Source organism: Chiloscyllium plagiosum, chromosome 7 (assembly GCF_004010195.1).
Source record: "Chiloscyllium plagiosum isolate BGI_BamShark_2017 chromosome 7, ASM401019v2, whole genome shotgun sequence".
In the NCBI taxonomy this organism is placed as follows: Eukaryota; Metazoa; Chordata; class Chondrichthyes; order Orectolobiformes; family Hemiscylliidae; genus Chiloscyllium; species Chiloscyllium plagiosum.
In genome coordinates this window covers 23,756,541-23,775,341 of record NC_057716.1, presented here as the reverse complement: position 1 = coordinate 23,775,341, position 18,801 = coordinate 23,756,541, and the positions used below count along the sequence as shown (strand labels likewise).

The following is an 18,801-nucleotide window of genomic DNA, read 5'->3' as shown; positions in this document are numbered from 1 at the left end:
TCAGGTATAAAATATGGAGTGTTACCCTCCCATTTTAACCTTAAAGGCATTGTCACTTAGAATACAAACTCTTAGTGCAACCCCAATATCTGCAAAGCAGTGACAAAGGCTATTATTTCAGGTTTACAATCTGAGTCGGCTGCATTCTGCCTCACTGTTCTGGGGAAAGGCTGTGAGTTTGAAATGTTTGTGCCCGCGATGATTTAACAACACCTACCAGGGCACTCAGACTGAGAATGGAAAGGGAACCAGTTTGACTTGGCAAAGGGTTCTGTGAATGAGTCAAAGTCCATACAATGGATTTCAATTTTCTTCAGGAGAACACTGAAGATCAAGTCTCTGTGAAGATTCTTAACACTGTCTTTCATTTCACAGGGAACTGTCTGGAGTAGTTTAACAGAAAGAAAAGCATCTATTTCTATTATACCAAAACCAGCCGATCTAACAGGTAGTGGAGGCATCGCTTTGGAAGAACAAGTGAACGGTACAGTGTCAGCGGCTGTTGAGTCATGAGACCATAGTTATAATGGAGAAGGTTATAAAAGAGCTCGGCAGTTGCTAAGCAATGTAAACATAAACACAAATGTAAGGTACAGAGCTCAGTTTGTATTTCAATCAGCATCTCTTACAAGCCGATAAAGTCTTTGGCAGGAGAGCACTGTTGGATCCCATTATGTCTCCAATCCTCCCCTCAACTGCTCCATTCCCTCTCAACCATTTTCTCCCTTCCCTATTTTTATCTCTCTCCAACTCTCTCTTTCTCTCCTCTCCCTTACAATCTTCTTCCTTTCTCCATCCTCATTCTTGTTCCTCTATCCCCTCTTCTTCTCTCCTCCCTTCCTTGTCCCTTCCTCATCCCTTTCCCTCCCTCTATACCTTCCTCACCAATTCTTCTTCCTGCATCGCTATCTCTTGGTCTATCTGCCTCTCATCTTCCCCTCTCTCTCCCTGTCCTGTCCTTATCTTTCTCTACCTTTCTTCCACAGCTTCCTCTTTCTCTTCCTTTTCCTCCTATCCATAGCATTTCCCTCTCTCTTTGTCATACTACTCCTTTCTCTTCTAGTCCTCTCCTTCCTCCTCCCTCCTTTTCTCCTTACACAATCTGTAGACACAATGTCACTTCTTTATGAAGGATTTTTGTTTTCCTTTTTGTTGAGGCCTGTCCTTATTTGGAACTGGATTAAGAATGGCCACCTCTAGAAAGACACCACATTCCCTTTGAGAGGTCCAAAAGCTTTTGGTCATATCATTCACACCCACAAGCTATTCAGCTACCTAGGAGCCAACCACATATTTTATGGCAGGAAGAAGGACTTTGTCACTGATAACTGGTGACAGGATCAATCAGCGACTTGTCGCCAGCCGAATCTCACTTTATACACACAACCTGGGTCCAGTTAGTCTGCAACTCACCTTCCCCACTGGCTAACCAGGTTTAGAATAAATGCTGGTAACTTACTTTTGAAAAGTACAGTAATCTATCTATAATCCTTGTTTTTTTTTTAAATAGTGCCCTTTCATAATTTTATTCTACTTTCAAAAATAGAGAAAAAGAAAAATATACAGTCTTTACAATACCGCCTAATTTTCAACTAAAACCTTTCATCTTCCCATTTCTGCAACCCAACTGCTCACATTTTTAAAGTTAAGAAGGGAGAAATTTGAAAGTAGACACAGGCTATTCAGAACTGATGTTAAGAAGTATTTTTTCAAATTTGGAGCCTTGTTCTCCTAAACCACTATTAAGGTTGGGGGTCAATTGAAAATTTCAGAATGGTGTTTGTTGGAGTTCTGTTCAGTCTGGGTATGAAGGCTTACAGAACTGAGATGGGTGGAAGGAGCAGATTATCCATGACTGAACTGAATAAGGGGATAAGCTTGAGGAACTGAAGGACTAACTTCAGCTGTATATTTCAGCAGCACATCTAAAGTTGGGAAAAGTACAAGGTGGGTTTTCCACTGAGCTAACAGTAAGGAAGGGATTTCAAATGGTGTTGGAAGGTCTGTCCAGCAGGATCAGAAGGGAAAGATATGGTGAGGAATTGAGTGAGACTGATTCCCCATGTCACCTTCCAGTTCAGAAACTCCTGGTCAGCTGATGGTCATCACAGAGCCTTGTCATGGTCACTCTCAGTAGACAGTGCTTGTTCAGCTTTTTATTTCCATTGATTCTGATGACAAATGATATTGTCCCAGTTACACTCTATTACTCTGTTCTTTCCCACAGAGCGTCGTTCTCCTGAAGTTGAAGAACAGAAGGTGCACGTTGAGGTATTTAAAACAAGTCACACTCTGTACATGTCTTAGAGTGAGGTTTTTAACAAAACAGGATACACTCACCCCACTGGCAACAGTCTGACCTGTTCTGCTCAGAACAAAAATCACAGATAATTACACACTGCAAAAGACTCCTAAAATCTAAGTTGGACATCCCTTACCCTCCACTCTTCTGACTGTCACTGTCCCCTCCTAAGACTGAATCCCATAGACAATACCCGCCCTCCTGAGATCACACTCAAAGGGATCATTGTGAACCTAGACCTGAATATTGTCAGCAGGCTCTTCAGCTGTGGAGTCCATCATAACCCAAGCGCAAATGAACAACATGTGCTCAGTATGGGGCGCGCTACTTATGAGATTAGGGTTATAGACCAGAGACAGCAAGCACAGCCTTTCTTTACTGAGTTTGACTTACACATTGATAAAGAATCAAATATGCGCTCTATCTAGCTAAGGACTCTGATCTAATCCCATACTATTCTGTTCAGGAAGGTCCTAGTGCCTTGTCTGTGATTTGTTCCAATGCTGTAAAACAGGGAAGGTGTGGGGATGCTAGAACTCCCATCAGTCCGGAGCCAGTGGTAACAAATCAGCCAAGACTCCTGAGATGGCCTGTGAGTATGTGTTTGCTTGAATACTCCTCCTGTTGAGCAAGCACCATTCCAGACTCAAAATCGAAGCTGGCACTCCTGTGCACTGTTGTGGGAGTGAGCATTGTCAGGGGGTCCTGGAAAGGACCCATTTGTCCTCATGTAGACAGAAAAGATCTCGTGGATCCTTGTTGAAGAACAGCAGGGAGTTTTCTCTAGTGTCTTGGCCAACATTTATTCTTCACCAAACATTATTGGAATAAATCTCCTGGTGATGTTTACATTAATTGTGTGGGGCTTTCCTGGGCTTTTGATTGTTGTGTTTGGAAGAGTGGCTATACTTCAAAGTTATTTAATTGAGTGTAAATCACTTTAGGACATTCTGAATTTACCAAAGGTGCTGTATAAATTTAAGTGTTTCTTTACACATAGGCACAATGCCAGTGCCACTTCAGTGATTGGGATTTCCAGTTCAGTTCAGCGAAAGGTTTTCTCGCACCATTCCTCATGTGAATTAACTTCACAATCCTCATTTCAGGGCTGTCCATTATCTCATGCCCACATTCTCCATCTACATGGCTTCATCCACACCATTATACATGGTGCACAGGAGATGGGGAAATATTTGTTCAGTTTGAAAACTTGGGATCATTCTATTATCTAAACTTCCCATATAGCTACTTCTGAACAGCGAACAAATAATTTTGTTTCTACATCCACCTTCCAGGTTTTAAAGCAAAACTCATGATGTAACCTGAGATCTAGTTTAGTTTGTGTATCTTCCTGGTCACATGTCTTCAGGAAGAGTCTTACTCAATGCATTAAAAATGTCTGCTTCCATGCTTCCAGCAGCTCACCTACAGTTTGATTTCCCTTTCTAATTAACGGCACCCAGGTTTAATTACTCACACACGCACAATAAATACCAGACATACATCATCAAAAATTGAACAGTTGAACCACTGTAACTGATGCTCCTCATGAGTGAGTGCGTGCAAACTCTGAGAATCTAAGATGACTGTAAAATATCTCTCCAATGAGACAGGCGGCTGATGGACCTACAGAAAGACTTAGGCAATGCTTGCTGGATAGTTTCTCCTGCCTCTGCAGTATCTTCTCGCAGACAAGGAGTATGCAACCACTCTCCGGAAATGCTCTGAAGGTGAATGTAATGTGTGCAGTAGGATTCTCCTCGATTTCTGACTGACATTTTTGCTCCTGCTCTTGCAGCAAACAGTCTCCAGCCCCTTAAAAGTGCAAAGCTCTCCAGACCAGATGACAGCCAGGCCAAGCACCCACAGAGGCTCACTATTCACAATTGTAAGTTTGCAGCCAATTCTCCACGTGGAGGCAACGAGAGCAGAAGGACTTGTAATATGCAAAATGGGCTGGATGTAATATTCACTGACTGATTAGATAGCTATTTTTTAGATGTTTATAATTAATGTGGATCCAGCTGCACCTTATCGTGTGCAAGAGGGACAAGAGAAAGGCAATGCATTTCACTGTACCCAAAGAGGAAATGGCAGCTAGAAATATGCGCATCATGCAAGGTCGTCCCCAGTGCCTCCCATCCATTAGTTGGTCAACTGTGCCTCACTCCAATCTGATGCAGTTGGTGGCAAATACCTTAAATGCCCCACATCCCATTCTCTGAAATTCTTATCCAGCAGCCACGTTGTCTATCGACAAAACTCAATATAGTTCTGTTCAGCATCCCCCGGGAGTCAGAAATTGAATATATCTAGCCTGGGGCTTTAGGAAAGGGGGTGAAATTAGGATGGGAACTCATAAATCATGGAGGTGGACACAGTTATGCTAGTTGAGATTGGATTAAAACTGACAGAGGGGGAAAGGTGTGGGAGCAGTGAATACTTCCTTTTCCTCCTGACCCACAAACACATTATGTGATTTCCTTTTTACTTTATACATACCTCACCTGAGCTGATGAGTGAAAGTGGATGGGAGAAATCAAATCTTGACATTGGGAAAGTATCGAGTAAAGTTGTGCTGGTTTATTTTGCAGGGAGGAGGGTGAGTCAGGGTGCTGGGTCAGGGAGTTAGAGCAGGTTTTAATCCTCAAACATCTCCTGGATAACCATCCAGCTATATGAGTTAGAAACCCCCTCTCAAGTCTCTGGTAATCACTCAGAGCTGGAGGCTTGTCTTGGAGGGATTTGCACACTGGGTAATAAAGTTATACGGTCATAGAACTGTACAGTATGGAAACAGATCCTTCATGGTCCATGCTGACCAGATATGCTAAATTAATCTCGTCCAACTTGCCAGCACTTGCCCCATATCCCTCTAAACCCTTCCTATTCATATACCCATCCAGATGCCTTTTAAATGTTGTAATTGTACCAGCTTCCACCACTTCCACTGGCAGTTCATTCCACGCACATACTCCCCACTGCATAAAAATGCTGCCTCTTAGGTCCCTTTCAAATCTTTTCCCTCTCACCCTAAACCTATGCCCTCTAGTCTTGGGCACCCCCTCCCCAGGGAAAAGACGTTGTCTGTTTACCCTATCCATGCCCCTCATGATTTTATAAACTTCTACAAGGTCACCCCTCACCCTCCAATGCTCCAGGGAATACAGCTCCAGCCTATTCAACTTCTCCCTGTAGCTCATACCCTCCAACCCTGGCAGCATCCTCATAAATCTTTTCTGAACCCTTTCAAGTTTCACAACATCCTTCCTGTAGCAGAGAAACCAGAATTGCATGCAGAATTCCAACAGTGGTCTAAACAATGTCCTGTACAGCCACAAGATGACCTCCCAACTCCTGTATTCAATGTACTGACCAATAAATGAAAGCATACTATCCTATCTACCTGCATCTCTACTTTTAAGGAACTATGAACCTGCACTCCAAGGTCTCTTTGCTCAACAACACTCCCCAAGACCTTATCATTAGGTGTATAAGTTCTCCCCTGATTTGCCTTTCCAAAATGCAGCACCTCATATTTATCTGAATTAAACTCCATCTGCCACTTCTCAGCCCATTGGTCCATCTGATCAAGGTCTGAGGTAACTTTCTTTGCTGTCCACTACACCTCCAATTTTGGTATCATCTGCAAACTTACCAACTATACCTCCTCTGTTCACATCCAAATCATTCATATAAATGACGAAAAGCAGTGGACCCAACACCAAGTTTTGTGGCACACCACAGGTCACAGGCCTCCAGTCTGAAAAGCAATCCTACACCACCACCCTCTGTCTTCTACCTTCGAACCAGTTCAGTGACCTAATGGCCAGTTCTCCCTCTATTCCATCTGATCTAACTTTGCTAACCAGCGTCCCATGAGGTACCTTGTCGAATGCCTTTCTGAAGTCCAAATAGACCATATGCAGCACTCTGCCCTCATCAATCCTCTTCATTACTTCTTCAAAAAACTCAATCATTTAGAGTGTGAGACACAATTAGATTAAATTACATGGAATCCAGGGGGAGCTGACAAGTTGGAGACACAGTTGGCTTCATAGTAAGAAGCAGAGGGTAATAGTGGAAGGATGCTTGTTGGACTGGAGGCCTGTGACTAGTGGAGTGCCTCAGGGGTTGGTGCTGGGCCCATTGCTGTTTATTATTTATATCAACGATTTGGATGAGAATGTACAAGGCATGATTAGGAAGTTTGCTAATGACACTAAAATAGGCAGCATTGTGGACAGTGAGGAAGATTATCAGAAATTGCAGCAGGACCTTGACCAGCTGGGGAAGTGGATCGAGAAATGGCAAATGGAGTTTAATATAGATAAATGTGAGGTCTTGCATTTTGGAGAATCAAATCAAGGTAGGAGTTTCATGGTGAAACTCCTAGGGTCTTAAGGAGTGTAGTGGAACAGAAGGACCTTGGAGTTCAGGTTCACAGTTCTCTGAAAATGGAGTCCCAGGTAGACAGGGCAGTGAAGAAGGCTTTTGGCACACTGGCCTTGATCAATCAGGGCATTGAGTGTAGAAGTTGGGAAGTTATATTGCAGTTGTACAGGATGTTTTGAGGTTGCACTTGGAGTATTGTGTTCACTTTTGGTCACCTTGCTATCAGAAGAATGTTATTAAACTGGAAAGAGTGCAGAAGAAATTTTCAAAGATGTTGCCAAGACTCAAAAGTCAGAGATACAGGGAGTGGTTGGACAAGTGAGGACTTTTTTTCTACAGCATAGGAGACTGAGCGGTGATGTTATAGAAGTGTATAATATCATTAGAGGCATGGATGATATGAATGCACTCAGTCTTTTTCCCAGGGTTGGGGAATCGAGGACTAGAGGGCATCAGTTTAAGGCGAGAGGAGAAAGGATAAAAGGGAACCTGAGGGGCAACAGAGCCTAGCAGGGAAGACAGTAGAGCAAAAATGGCAGGAGTTTGTAGGTATAATTGAGGACACTGTACAGAGGTTCATCCCCAAGAAAAGAAAGATTTCCAGCCGTGGCTGACAAAGGAAGTCAGGAAATGTATCAAAGAAAAAGAGATCCTATAAAGTGGCCAAGAGCATTGGGAAATCAGAAGATTGGGAAGGCTACAAAAACAAACAGAGGATAACAAAGAGAGAAATAAGGAAGGAGAGGATCAAATATGAAGGTAGGCAAGCCAGTAATATTAGAAATGATAGTAAAAGTTTCTTTCAATACATAAGAAACAAACGAAAGACAAAAGTAGACATTGGGCCACTTCAAACTGATGCTGGAAGACTAGTGATGGGACATAAGGAAATGGCTGGAGAACTTAATAAGTACTTTGCGTCAGTCTTCACAGTGGAAGACATGAGTAATATCCCAACAATTAAAGGGAGTCAGGGGGCCGAGTTGAGTATGGTTGCCATTACAAAAGAGATAGTGCTAGAAAAGCTAAATGGACTCAAAATTGACAAATCTCCTGGCCCCGATGGGCTACATCCTAGAGTTCTGAGGGAGGTGGCTGAGGAAATAGTGGAGGCGTTGGTTAAGATCTTTCAAAAGTCACTGGAGTCAGGGAAAGTCCCGGATGATTGGAAGATCGCTGTTGTAACCCCCTTGTTCAAGAAAGGATCAAGACAAAATATGGAAAATTATAGGCCAATTAGCCTAACCTTGGTTGCTGATAAAATTCTAGAATCCATCGTCAAGGATGAGGTTTCTAAATTCTTGGAAAAGCAGGATCGGATTAGAACAAGTCAACATGGATTTAGTAAGGGAAGTCATGCCTGACAAACCTGTTAGAATTCTTTGAAGAGGTGACAAGTAGGTTAGACCAGGGAAACCCAGTGGATGTGGTCTATCTGGACTTCCAAAAGGCCTTTGATAAGGTGCCACATGGGAGGCTGCTGAGTAAGGTGAGGGCCAATGGTGTTTGAGGTGAGCTACTGGCATGGATTGAGGATTGGCTGTCTGACAGAAGGCAGAGAGTTGGGAAAAAAGGTTCTTTTTCAGAATGGCAGCCGGTGACAAGCGGTGTCCCGCAGGGTTCAGTGTTGGGGCCGCAGCTGTTCACGTTATATATTAATGATCTGGATGAAGGGACTGGAGGCATTCTAGCGAAGTTTGCCGATGATACGAAGTTAGGTGGACAGGCAAGTAGTACTGAGGAAGTGGGGTGGCTGCAGAAGGATCTAGACAGTTTGGAGGAGTGGTCCAGGAAATGACGATGAAATTCAATGTGAGCAAATGCGAGGTCTTGCACTTTGGAAAAATGAATACAAGCATGGACTACTTTCTAAATGGTGAGAAAATTCATAAAGCCAAAGTACTAAGGGATCTGGGAGCGCTAGTCGAGGATTCTCTAAAGGTAAACATGCAGGTTGAATCCGTGATTAAGAAAGCGAATGCAATGTTGTCATTTATCTCAAGAGGGTTGGAATATAAAAGCAGCAATGTGCTACTGAGCCTTTATAAAACTCTGGTTAGGCCCCATTTGGAGTACTGTGTCCAGCTTTAGGCCCCACACCTCAGGAAGGACATACTGACACTGGAGCGTGTCCAGCAGAGATTCACATGGATCATCCCTGGAATGGCAGGTCTAACATATGAGGAACAGCTGAGGATCCTGGGATTGTATTCATTGGAGTTTAGAAGTTTAAGGGGCGATCTAATAGAAACTTACAAGATAATACATGGCTTGGAAACGGGGAATGCTAAGAAATTGTTTCCGTTAGGCGAGGAGACTAGGATCCATGGACACAGCCTTAGAATTAGAGAGGGTAAATTCAGAACAGAAATGCGGAGACATTTCTTCAGCCAGAGAGTGGTGGGCCTGTGGAATTCATTGCTGCGGAGTGCAGTGGAGGCCGGGACGCTAAATGTCTTCAAGGCCGAGATTGATAAATTCTTGATGTCACAAGGAATTAAGGACTACGGGGAGAATGCGGGTAAGTGGAGTTGAAATGCCCATCAGCCATGATTGAATGGCGGAGTGGACTTGATGGGCCGAATGGCCTTATTTCCACTCCTATGTCTTATGGTTTAACATTTTTTACACAGAGGGTGGTACGCATATGGAATAAGCTGCCAGTGGAATTGGATGTGGCATTAATCACATTAACAACATTTAAAAGGCATTTGGACAAATACATGGATAGGAAAGGATTAGAAAGATACGGGCCAAGGGCAGGGAAGTGTGGTTAGTGTGGACAGACATTTTGGTTGGTATGGACCAGTTTGGGTCAAAGTGCCTGTCTCCGTGCTGTCGGACTATGCCTATGACTCTATGATCTGATCAGGTCCTGGGGATTTATCCACCTTTATGCATTCTAAGACTTCCAGCACCTCCTCCTCTGTGGTATGGACATTTTTCAAGATGTCGCTATTTATTTCCCCATATTCTCTATCTTCTGTATCCTTCTCCACAGTAAACACTGATGCAAAATATTTGTTTAATATTTTCCCCAAATCCTGCGTTTCCACATATAGGTGGCCTTGCAGATCTTTAAGGAATCTTATTCTCTCCCCACTTACCCTTTTGTCCTTAATGTATTTGTAGAATCCCATTGGATTCTCCTTAATCCTGTTTGCCAAAGCTATTTCATGTCCCTTCCTGATTGCTTTCTTAAGTAGTTGTGCATTATTAGCTGTTAGCTGGTAACAACATGCGTTTATTCTCATCCATTTTTTATTGAAGAACATTATAAAGGGTAAACCTAGGAATACTGGAAGTGCTGCATTATTTGAACCCACATTACTTTCTGAATCAGTGGATTTTGTGAGTCTGGCCATTTCAAATCATATTAGTGCCTGGGATTGAGATCCCTCGGCTGATTAAGGCACTGATCTGGATAGGTCAATGTGAATGTTCATCTGTACCTGTGACTAATGTTGACTTTTTCTCTTCCAGATTTCACCCTTCTCTGCCCCGGCTGTTACACTTTCAGAGGAACCTCAGGAAAGCAAATATTTCAAGTCGATGAATTTTGCCTCAATTGTCACTTTATACAAGCCATTTCTAAGATTCCTGGTATGAAGAATTCTGTTGGGATGCACTGCAAACGCTGATAGATGATCATTTTGTAGCTAAATTATTGTAGAGATACTGTCAGCTGAAACCTCCTGTTTAGCTTTTGTCAACACAGAACCAAGTTTTCAAGATTTGGGTAAATGGCTTTGCATTACACATTCCCCTCAGTAAGATGTTTGGATTTCTCAGCTTGATTGTGAATGTCTCCTGCCTGGTTGTCAGACTAATCCAACTGAATAAAAGAATTTCAAGAGATTGGAATCTACAGGCACTTTATCGACAAGTGGGAGTGCAAACTGGATGGTTGGTCCGATGCATTTAATTACAAAGAAGGAAGGAGGTGGATGTGATGGGAGAGGTAGGAGACAGAGAAAGATGAACTTGATACACGAGGCCAGTGAGATGAGAAGTTGAGAACAGAAATCAACCCTTCAGCTCGTCGAGACTGTTTTATCATAAATGTGGAACATGATTGACCTGATCCTTAACTCCATCCAGCCATCTTTGTTCCATAATCCACTCCATACCATTGCATAGCATGTCTGTTCAACTCAGTTTTGAAGTATTCAACTTTACTTTATTCATTCATTGGATTTGGGCTTTGTTGGCAAGGCTGGTGAGTTCATTGACTCTTGACATGAGCAGCGTTTTCTTGTGGGTATGAGAGTTTCAGATTTCCACTTCCTTTTGTGTGGAGAAATGCTACCTGACATCACCCTCATTTTAAGATTATGCACCTTGACTAGTCTTCACCAGCAGTGAAAATAGCTTTGTTCTACCAAGCGTATCAAAAGTTTTAGTCAACTGGGACACCTCAGTAAGAACTTCTTGCACTTCGGCATCGAAGGGAATGCAAACCTGCAGCCTGAAAACATCCTTTCTCTGGGTCCAAAGGTCCTGGCCCAGATGCCAAAGGCACACAACAACTTGGAAAGAATCCCACTTAATGTGAGACAACTTCACTACGCTACTAAGAAAGAATACATACTCAGAATGGCATTGGTTGCTTAAAAGTCCGACAAACCAAGGTCTCCCTAAGGTAGTCAATCCATCAAAAGACCTCAGTGCAATTTCAAAGCAAGAGATGAAACTGCTCTACCCAGCTGCCGGAGCGAATCCTTTTCTTCTTCCTCCAGGATTTTTATTCCTCTTTCTCTCATTCTGTCCATGCCATATTACCTGTCTTTGGTACACATAATTGGTTTTTGGTGACATCCATGCTCCATTTGCAGCCATCTCCAGATGTGTTCATTGCAGGTCTCTCTTCAAGCTTATACTTGAAGAAACACAGGTGGCTTTATAGGGTTTTATCTCCAACTCCCTTGTCTTTCTGGTCACAGAAACAGCATGCGACAGTTCCCCAATGAAGATCCAACAGAGTTATTTTAAAACTACTTTGTGAACTTTGGCAAAAATGTTCACCTTAACCAATATCTTCCCATTCTGCCTTCCTGTTGTCAAACCCACGGCCCATTCTTCTGTCAGGACTAGCAGCTTCTTTGTGGGTCCACCAATGAGACCAACTCCTCACTCATGGAGCTTCAGCACAACTAGTTTGCATTTAGCATTAAGAAAGGAATAAATACTTGTTACATAATTCAAAGTGATTCACAAAATACAAGAGTAAACAGTGAATTGGCTTGCAAAGTGCATCCGTGTGTACATGTATTGGCTAACATTGGTCTAAGCAATCTGACTCCAAATCTGATTCTAGTTCCTATTTCATCACTAACCCCCCCCCCCCCCCCCCCCCCCCAGGCATTATGAAGGCCCTAAATAACATTAAGGTCTCTTGATTAATTTGATGCCAGTCAGCAAATGGAATGGATCTTCCACTTGGTGTGACTCAGTCACGTGTGTGTGCAATCTATCGCAAGATCATGGTGCCCCCTGCAACAACAACTTGCATTTATGTGGCACCTTTGACAACTTAATGAACTTTACAAGAACCTGATCAGGGTAAATGTCACTGATCATCACAAGGTTCTTTGGCCATGATCTTGGTCAGCTGTCCAATGAGCTAAGCATTAAAAAGCATTATTTAGGAGAAGAGAGTGGGATGTTTGAGGTTCGGTGAATGATACTTCTGGAAGCCTCCTCACCAGATTCCTTTCCATCTCAGATACAATAATCTATGCTAAGCAGGTGAAGAGATTTACCTGAGCAATGTCTATAAGGTGGAGGTAAGATTGTGATATGAAATAACTGCACAGAGGCTGTTTCACGGTCACCATGCAACCCTTTATTTACATGTGCCCGTTACATAGGCTGTGACCAGCCAGTTCAAATCCAGTCCCTAGACGGAGGACACCTTCTGACTTCCCTGTATATGTCTGTCAGCCAAGGCTCCTTGATTAGGCCAGGTTAACAACCCCAATCAAGGACCTCATTATCAATTAGATCCATCTGGCCATGACTCTCATTACTACATCCTCGGAGTCTCTTTGTTCGGGACTGTCTCAATTTCGAAAGTGATCTAATCTATCTTCCCTCAATCCAAATTGGATGGCCTCACATTCTCCTCCAGTTTTACCCACTCACTTGAGACTCTCAAGGTCTCTCTGCACTCATCCACACTATTTTCAGTGCCATTTATCCTGGATTTCTTAGCTGTTCTCGGACATAACTGCTTTTGAGCTTTTCTTCACAGACGCCAAACACATTTCTTCACTTTCTGGCAGCAGTTAGTTCATGGCCACATTCTGGATCAGTGGTGCTGGAAGAGCACAGCAATTCAGGCAGCATCCGAAAAGCTTCGAAATCGACGTTTCAGGCAAAAGCCCTTCACAGGAATAAAGGCAGAGAGCCTGAAGCGTGGAGACAGACAAGACTCCATAGGATGAAAGTCTGTGCTGACAGCCCACAGAAAGCAGAGGGAATCAATGTGTAGATATGGCATTGGGTCATGGAATGCCATCAAATATCAAGGTGCGATGATTGGATTCTGTTCTGTTGGAAATGGGCATTGCCTGGCCTTGTTGCATGAATGTTACTTGCCACACTTCACCCAAACCTGGTGAAGTGCTTCCAGCACTTGTTGCATTAGAGGAATCATAAATAGTGCTGAACGTTGTGCAAACATCGGTGAACATCCCCACTTCAGACCTTTTTATGGAAGGAAAATCATTGATGAAGCAGCTGAAGATGGTTGGGCCGAGGACACTACCCTGAGGAACTCCTGCCAAGATGTCCCACAAGCATGACCAGCTTCCTGTGTGTCAGGTATGACCCCAACCAGCAAAGAGTTTTCCTCCTTGATTCCCTTTGACTCCAGTTTTACTGGGGCACCTTAATGCCACATTCAGTTAAATGCTTCCTTGGTGTCAAGAGCAAATACTCTCCCCTCACCTCTGGAAATGGCTGCAACCACACTTGGAGTAGTCAGGGTGTTTTCAGCCTAACAATAGACGGAGAAAGATTAACACAATCCAAAATAACATTAATGAATCTGCAGAATGGATGTACAATTGAGAAATCAATTTTAATATAGGTAACTGAGGTTTGATGCATTGTAGTCAGATGAATAAGGAAGCAACATGCTCCCCAGATAAATGTGGTGGAGGTGTATAAATACAGATACATCTTGAAAGGGACTGATAAATAAGACAAATTTCTTTGCAGAGTGAATTTTCATCATCTGGAATGCAGTACTAGAAATGAACAAATACAACAGAAACTTTCAAAATGGAATTGACTGTACATTGAAAGTGAAACTTATACTTGGCTGTGGGGCAGGAACAGAGTGTGGGACTGATCAGCGAGATTGATCAAAATGATTGTGCAGGAATGATGGGCTGAATGGCCTCATGTGCTATATGATTCTATGAAATCAGAACTGACCAAATCCAGTGCTCTGGACCATTTCCTGCAGCCTCCTGCCTGTGGGTGATTTTTAACTGTTGTGTAAAAGACCAAGATTGTCAATTAAACAGGAACATCAGCAAACTGTTTTTTACTTACAAACCTGCATCATCACTAGCTGTATTCCAATTTCTTTTTCTCTTCAGAATTCAATTCAAAGATTTTCTCAGAGAATGCGGAAGTTGGAGGTGCCATCGTCTGAGACATCAGAAATGGATAACTCTCAAATAGAATCCATTAACACTACACCACAATCAACAAGAATGCCTTCACTGAGCCAAGAACAGGATCAGGAAAGCGTAGACTTTTCAAGATACCTTCAAAACATAGTAAGTCCACAGCCAGCTGCAAACCTATAGTGATATTCAAGCAATTTGTGTTGAAATGATTTGGTGGTTTTTGCTGAACAAACAATGATGGAGGGGAACATTTTCTCTCTAATGATATCTACCCAAGCTTGCTTGGACATCCTGAGTCACCAAGACCTCTCCATCTGTTTGCAGAGGTTATGAACTAATCAGGATGCCTTATCCAGCAACATCAGCCTAAAATATTGATGCCCTTATACAGATTGTATCGGAGATGAAGCACGTTCCTGACTCCCCAGCATAAAGGTCGATCACAAACTCTGCGTGAACTCATAATGATGGAGCTGGTTAGCTCAGTTGGCTGGCTGACTGGTTTGTAGATGCAGAGTGATGTTAATGTCCTGCATTGGCTAGGGGTACTGTGAGGGTAAACCACTACCAGTCATTCCTCATGAAAGTAATGGTTGATTTACCTTTACCTTCAAAATTTCCATGTCAGTAATCTCTCATTTGGAAATGGAATAGGAGGTGAAAGTCTGGCAATGTGTGTTATTATTATTATACAATACTCATTGAGAAGAGCATTTACCAGACCTGTTGGTGATGGAGCCAACAGAGTCATGGCAGTAGAGGAATCTCTTTAGGAACTGTCTCCCCAGGAGACATGAGGCAAATAAAGCACAAGTCGCTGGCCTGAAGGCAGAGACTATAACTTGATGAGCACCACTTGCATTAAGCATTGCTCTTTGGAGTGACTCCCATGATAACTATTTGCCATTGCCGTGTATTGGAAGGATTTACAGGTTAATAACCAGCCTCCTTGACCACATTATGGGTACGCCTTCCATAGCCATCAAGTTGAAATGTGAAACTCAAGCCCACAGTTGGTAGGGTTGCTACCCATTCCACCACAAGACCTCCTCAGTAGAATGTCCTGAATATCTTTAAACAAGCAAAGAGCAGGCAGCAGAGCACGCACGAATCAAAACATCATTCAGGGACATTGTGTATGGTGGGCTCAAAGATTCTTAAAGTTGGAGCATTCCGTTCAGCAATTACTGTGGACTCTGCAACACAGGCAGTTTATGATCAGCAGTGGTTTGTCAGTGAGCAGTCTAAGATAACTGTTAATGGATTGATCTCACCAGATTTACCTTGTGGTCATGGGCACTGCAGAGAAAGGGGATGAGGGGTTAGTGAGTGGCCAAGAAACCCAGATTTAGTCAGCAGCATTTCACCCTCTCTTTAACTTTTACCGAAACGGAGTGAAAGTTCCAGAGACAGTGCCAGAGGAACATGTGAAGATTTTTATCTGTAATTGTGCCTCATCCTTTGACCCTTTCTGTTGCAGCCTCCCCGTCCGGAGATAGTGAAACCAGAAGAGGACAAGCTGATGAGGGATGTACAGACAGACAGATTAGCATTTAAGTCCAAGAGCTTAACACGTATGGTAAGTCTGAAGCCAACTCGTAAACTGTGCTAAAGAAATTCAAGTTGAAGTCCTGATGGTAGAATTTCTTTAGAAATGATACATATGTGATTATTCACAAGACCAACATCTCACTGTGTGGCCATCTGGTTAGGGACGGTTAATACTTAGAAAGAAATCTGAATACCTCATTCTAATCAATAGAACTACACGACAGGATTTCAGTTTCATTTAAAACAAAACACAAACTTGATTAAGTAAGAAAAAAAAACAAAACAACTTGGTTTGCATTTCTTATTTACCGTCAGAATTCCCTCACAGGACATTTTAGTCTTAAAGTTAAAACAGAAATTGCAGAGAAACTCAGCAGATCTGTGCAGAGAAAGCACTCTCCAGCATCCACTATTCTTTGGGTAAATGTAGTCTTAACGTTATTTACTCGTGCAGGGGCAGCGCAGGTATGCCACAGTCAGCTGGAAAATTCTCCCCGGTACTAGCTGTTCTCAGAGGTAAATCTTTTGTTTTCCATCTACTGACTCAGGACATTGTAGTCTCATGTTCTGGTCACTTTTTAATACTTTCAAGCTAATCTGTTGGTTATTTTCTCTCCCCAAGTCTCTGTAGGGATCACTGTAGGCTTTCCCACGAGTTTCAAACAGGGTAGTCTTCTACCATCTGTTCCTTCACGAATTGCAAACTGAGATTGAGCTTCACCCACATTGGCAATACTGATGTCAGGGTTTTACTTTGGCTAATGGTCTTTTACGTTCTTCCCGTCGGGTACACGCCACACAAGGCCTATAGACTACATCTACTGCAGAGTCTTTCAGCAAACACACTGGTAAATTAAAACTAGAAAATCTTTCTGAACTCCACCCATCTCTAAAGTGACATCGCCTGCTGTGGAGCTTTCTCAAACTGACCTTTCGAACAATTATCTCTCACTTACAACTTTGCATCTGATCTAATGAACTAAGTGGGTTTTACAACCTTCCTGAGCTCACCAAATGTTTTTCAAACTAACTTAGCTCCAACTTTCAAAACAAACACATCTCTCTGCAATGTGATGCTTGAGATTTTGTAGGCGTCGTGTTTCTAGCTCTTTAACCTTTTGCTGTTTCAACATTCTACCAGCAAGCATGAGTCACCTTGTGCACTGCCATCTTTCTCTCTCCTAGTGACCTCTAGCGTCCAGTGTTTTACTCACCTTGCTTTTGCAATCTTAATTGGTCAGAACTAAAAATGACTTCATGAACCAAGAACAACTGGGAAAATTCAGGGTGTTGCATACCAATGCATCTGTGTAACTTTTCATTACCAAGGGTGAGATCTGCGGAGTTCTTTTCCTTCAGAACCTTTACTGTTTTCCACTAACAATAGAGTTATTTTGGTTGAAGTGCATTGTGAACAGAACATCATCAAAACATTATGAAGAGTATTTTTAAGATTCAGTTTCATCAATTCTTAAACTAGAGCTTAATTTTCAAAAATGTGGACTTGAGAATCTGCCTTCCCTTAACTTAATCAATTATTGGACTAGAAACTCTCTCGAACTTCTATTACCCCTTGCTAATTCTGTGTGCAATGATTTATTTCAGAATTGGAAAGAGACTGGGAATCTGACAACGAGCACTAATGTGTTGTCCCGTGGTGCTCTGTACAATGTGCAGAGGGTTGTGTGGGGTGTGGTGGGGAGAGGGAAGAGCTGCAGTTGGGTGCTGTATAGTGTGTGCTTCAGCTTTACAAAGAAATTTGCTTCTGAAGGCTGAGATTTAATGTGGCAACATGGCCTCATCCACTGGTTGGAAACTGGAGGGTGATCCCACTAAGGGTGGCAGGCCCTAGAGCACACAACTCCAATTTGTACAGCTCAAGTACCATACTGAGGCAGCATGTCCTATCCTGAAAACCTGCTATTCAGTTAGCTGGCCCCTCAGTCCTCACAGCTCCATTGGGACATCAGTGGGGTTGGTTTTTACTCTGGCTTATTAGGCAGACCCAGAGGACAGTTTGGGGTCAATCACTAGAACACTCTCTGTGGCCTCCATGGGCCATAATCAAATGGGACATTTTACTCAGCAAGGCTGCAAATGCCAGCAGAGCTGGATGAAGATTCTTAAAGTGCCATGAACAGCAAAATGGGTGTCCCCGCATCATCAAGGACAGTCACTGTTCAAGAAGGTGACATACCACCACTTCCCAATGGTAAGTAGGAATGGACAAAAAATACTGGCTCCACCAGCAATTCCCAATTCTAATATAGGATTAAAAAATTTTAATGGTCTTTTTAAACATAATATCACCTCAGTCGGATAGACAACAGGATGTCTTTCTGAGTGCAATGAGCTGGAATGTTTGTAATCTTGCTGAGTTTAAGAGTTCTCCCAACGGACAGCGATGCCTCTCCTACACTGTCAGCTGCTCCAGATCCAACTCAGGTGGCAAAACAGTAAAAGGTCTTTTAGAATTTTAGAAAAATGGAGTCTCACCCAAATTATCCCTATGTTTGTTGGGGATCACTATCCGTCTTGGAGAGAAAGTGTCAGTGTAACAGCACAAAAAGAGTTCCTTTCTAATAGTTGCCTTGACAACCCTGATTCAGCAAGTGAGAGATGCCCCTGTGTTGGATGGAGGAGGATGACTGACTGGGAGACCTAGAGACATTAGAAGACCATTGTATATCCAGATTTATCTTTTGATGTTTCATGTCGCAGTATAACTATCCTACAGTGGACATTTCTGAAACAGCCTCCATGTATTCAATAATCGAAACTCATGAAGATGCAAGCTCTATCAAAGTTCCAGAAAGCAGTGAGCTTCAGGAAATGTCCATCAGCTTCCTAACATCCAGCCATCCAGTGCCTGTAAGTCTATATCACAGTAACACAATAAAGAATGGTGGT

At 42.7% G+C, this 18,801-nt stretch overlaps 1 protein-coding gene across 1 annotated transcript in view; it reads left to right on the top strand.

The window, feature by feature from the left end:
• LOC122551910 overlaps positions 1-18,801 on the top strand; it is a 162,593-nt gene that overhangs the window by 30,530 nt on the left and 113,262 nt on the right. Inside the window, exons 11-17 of the mRNA XM_043694478.1 lie at positions 376-484; positions 2,228-2,271; positions 4,101-4,190; positions 10,181-10,300; positions 14,308-14,490; positions 15,821-15,919; positions 18,613-18,762. Coding sequence (XP_043550413.1) covers positions 376-484; positions 2,228-2,271; positions 4,101-4,190; positions 10,181-10,300; positions 14,308-14,490; positions 15,821-15,919; positions 18,613-18,762 — 795 coding nt within the window. The remainder of the gene's footprint in view (positions 1-375; positions 485-2,227; positions 2,272-4,100; positions 4,191-10,180; positions 10,301-14,307; positions 14,491-15,820; positions 15,920-18,612; positions 18,763-18,801) is intronic.